Source organism: Molothrus aeneus, unplaced genomic scaffold (genome assembly GCF_037042795.1).
Source record: "Molothrus aeneus isolate 106 unplaced genomic scaffold, BPBGC_Maene_1.0 scaffold_34, whole genome shotgun sequence".
In the NCBI taxonomy this organism is placed as follows: Eukaryota; Metazoa; Chordata; class Aves; order Passeriformes; family Icteridae; genus Molothrus; species Molothrus aeneus.
The window spans coordinates 796,932-800,589 of record NW_027099005.1 but is presented as its reverse complement, the minus strand read 5'-3'; the positions used below and the strand labels follow the sequence as shown (position 1 = coordinate 800,589).

Below are 3,658 nucleotides of genomic sequence, written 5' to 3'. Positions count from 1 at the left end.
GAGCCCACTCTCCTGACTCTGGGAAAGGCAGGAGCCACTTTGTGTGCCAGGATCCCTCTGCTCTCAGCAGTGTCTCCTGGCTGTCCAGGGTAACACAGGAATGGATTTCAGAAAGGTGCAAGTGCAGGGCAGCTGGAACAGGAGAGAGGGACAGAGCAATCCCCATTCCTTCCCCCAGGCAGCTCCTCAGCCTTAGCTGAACATTCTTTATCCAAGTCCAAACACCAGGACTGGCCCCTGCCCTCATTGTTCCCCTGCACTGACTGGGGGTCAGGGCTGACTCCCAGGTGTCCTGCAGCTGAAGGTCCAGCTCCTGACACAACACTGCCCAACAGCAATCAGGGCTCCAGCAACAGAGCTGAAGGAAGATATTTGAGACGTGGACAGGGCGAGGTGTTCAGTGGCAGGAAAGGGTCTGTGAGAAAGGGCTTTGACTTTTCTGTGAGAAATCTCCACTCCATTGCCCGGTCTTTCCTCCTCTAGGTCAAAATGCCCAGACACAACAAATGTCCAACAGCAGCTCCATCAGGCACTTCCTCCTGCTGGCATTGGCAGACACGCGGCAGCTGCAGCTCCTGCACTTCTGCCTCTTGCTGGGCATCTCCCTGGCTGCCCTCCTGGGCAACGGCCTCATCATCAGTGCCGTAGCCTGCGGCCACCACCTGCACACGCCCATGTTCTTCTTCCTGCTCAACCTGGCCCTCAGCGACCTGGGCTCCATCTGCACCACTGTCCCCAAAGCCATGCACAATTCCCTCTGGGACACCAGCACCATCTCCTACTCAGCATGTGCTGCACAGGTCTTTCTGTTTGTGTTTTTCATTTCAGCAGAGTATTTCCTCCTGACCATCATGTGCTACGACCGCTACGTGTCCATCTGCAAACCCCTGCACTACGGGACCCTCCTGGGCAGCAGAGCTTGTGCCCACATGGCAGCAGCTGCCTGGGCCAGTGCCTTTCTCAATGCTCTGCTGCACACAGCCAGTGCATTTTCCCTGCCCCTGTGCCATGGCAATGCCCTGGGCCAGTTCTTCTGTGAGGTGCCCCAGATCCTCAAGCTCTCCTGCTCACACTCCACCTTCAGAAAAATTTGGATTTCATTACATGGTGTCTGTTTAGCTCTTGGCTGTTTTGTGTTCATGGTTTTCTCCTATGTGCAGATCTTCAGGGCCGTGCTGAGGATCCCCTCTGAGCAGGGACGGCACAAAGCCTTTTCCACCTGCCTCCCTCACCTGGCCGTGGTCTCCCTGTTTGTCAGCACTGCCATGTTTGCCTACCTGAAGCCCCCCTCCATCTCCTCCCCATCCCTGGATCTGGCAGTGTCAGTTCTGTACTCGGTGGTGCCTCCAGCCCTGAACCCCCTCATCTACAGCCTGAGGAACCAGGAGCTCCAGGCTGCAGTGTGGAGACTGATGACTGGACAATTTAGGAAACATTAAACTGCTGGGCAGTTTCTGAAAATAATTTGTAATAAAAGTTGTCTTTGATACTTCTTGTTGGTTTCATTTTGGAGCTTCTTTTTCATTGTTTTCCTTTTTTAATATTGTCCTTAAACTAAACCCATCAAATCTGCCATATCTCATTTTGTTTCTCCACACCTTCACTATGACCCACAGACTGTGTCAGGGAGGAGCTGTGCTCTTGATAGCTTCAAATGAAATAAAGGATTTATTTCATTTGAAGCTATCAAGAGCATAGCTCCTCCCTGACACAGTCCAGCAATGTTTTCCCTGGAGACCCCCCTTTTGTTGCCTTCTCTGGAGCTGCAGCAGCAATGTCTGTGTGCAGAGCTGGGGCAGATCAGTGCTGGCCCAGCAGCTGTGCCCAGCAGCAGCAGCAGCACTTGGTGTTGCCAGTGCTGCTGCCGTGGCCCTGCCCCGCTGCCCTGGTGGCCCTGGTGTTGCTGCAGGGCCTGAGTGCTCTCGGGGCCGGGCACAGCCCTGGGGGTGGCAGTGCCGGGGCTGCAGCAGGGACAGGCCATGGGCACTGCTGGGGCAGCGCTGACGCCTCAGCCCAGGCCCTGGGGGCTCCAGGCTCCTTGCCCAGGCTCTCTCAAGAACACGGCCAGGCCAATGCTCAGCACAGAAAAGCCCCGTGAGCAGCCCCAGGCTGGCCGTGGGCAGGCTGGGGGCAAACAGCATGGCTGGGGCTCTGCAAGGGCCCTGGGGCAGATGGGAAGGAGCAGCAGAGCAGGGGCTGATCCATCCCCAATGCGCTGCATAGCCCAGGGCAGCGTCCCAGAGCGTCCTCATGCAGCTGCCAACAACATCCCCCCTCTGCAGCCCTGGCCTCTCCCCCAGCTCACACAGGTGCCCCATCCTTGCAGGCACAGACACGGCAGCACTGGCTCAGCAGCCCCTGTTTGCATTGCACACAGCAGGGAGAGCACCCCCATGCTGTTGCTGTGGGAACATGAACCTGAGGGAGCACAAATGCCATCAGCCCCTGGGGCCAGCAAGGGCTGGGGGACACCAGGGAAACCACTCAGCTTTGTCCTGGCCTCTGCAGTCAGCCAGAAAGTTTGTTCCCATCAGCTGGGAGTTTCCTGTGCCTCTGCAGACGCTGTTGCTCAGAGCCAGGGCTGCCTGGCAGCCACCCCCAAACAGCCCTGAGCATTTCCTTGGCTTCACCTGTGCTTTCTTTCCTCTTTCCTGATCCAGATTTCTTCCTATTGCCCATCACTGTCCCCTCCCCTGCAAACAGCCCATCCCTGTTTGCCCTTTCCTCTCTGGCCCCACTCCCCATTGCAGTTCCTGACTTGGCACCATGGGAACGTCCCTTGGGCAGCAGGATCATCCTACAAGTGCTGCAGGAATTGTCTGCAGGCTCCTGCAGTGCCTGCTGCTGCTCCCTTGCCAGAGGCACCCCAGGCCAGGGGGGCACATCTGGGCTGCTGTGTCTGGCTCTGGGGCTCCCTGTTCTGGGCAGTGAGGAGGGGCTGCAGAGGCTCTGCAGGACTGACAGAATGGGCTTTGGGGCTGCCAGGAGAAGCTGAGGGACCTGGGCTGCTGGAGCTCCTGAAGAGGAGGCCCAGGGCTCCTCCTGCAACTGCTCCAAGGGTGGTTCCAGAGAATCACAGAATCAGCAAGGTTGGAAAAGACCTTGGAGATCATCAAGTCCAACCTGTTCCCTGAAACCACCTTGTCTCCCTGAGCCTCCTCTTCTCCAGGATAAACAACCCCAGCTCCCTCAGCTGCTCCTCACAGGACTTGTGTTCCAGACCCCTCCCCAGCCTTGTTGCCCTTCTCTGGACACGCTCCAGCCCCTCCATGGCCTTCCTAAATTGGGGGCCCAGAACTGGACACAGCACTCAAGGTGTGGCCTCACCAGTGCCGAGTGCAGGGGCAAGAATCCCCGCCCTGCTCCTGCTGGCCACACCATTCCTGATCCAGGCCAGGAGCCATTGGCCTTCTTGCCCACCTGGGCACACTGCTGCCTCATGTCCAGCCTGCTGTCCATCAGTGCCCCCAGGTCCCTTTCTGCCTGGCCGCTCTCCAGCCACTCTGTCCCCAGCCTGTAGCGCTGCAGGGGTTGTTGTGGCCAAAGTGCAGCACCCAGCACTTGGTCTTGTTCAACCTCACCTTGTTGGATTTGGGCCCTGGATCCAGCCTGTCCAGGTCCCTCTGCAGAGCCCTCCTACCCTCCAGCAGATCCACAC

At 57.9% G+C, this 3,658-nt stretch overlaps 1 protein-coding gene across 1 annotated transcript; it reads left to right on the top strand.

Annotated features, from left to right (window-relative positions):
* The first annotated feature begins 506 nt into the window (after positions 1 to 506).
* LOC136570531 (olfactory receptor 14C36-like) lies at positions 507 to 1,439 on the top strand. The gene has a single exon (XM_066570994.1). It carries the CDS (start codon positions 507 to 509, stop codon positions 1,437 to 1,439), a length of 933 nt encoding a protein of 310 aa, XP_066427091.1.
* The last annotated feature ends 2,219 nt before the right edge of the window (positions 1,440 to 3,658 follow it).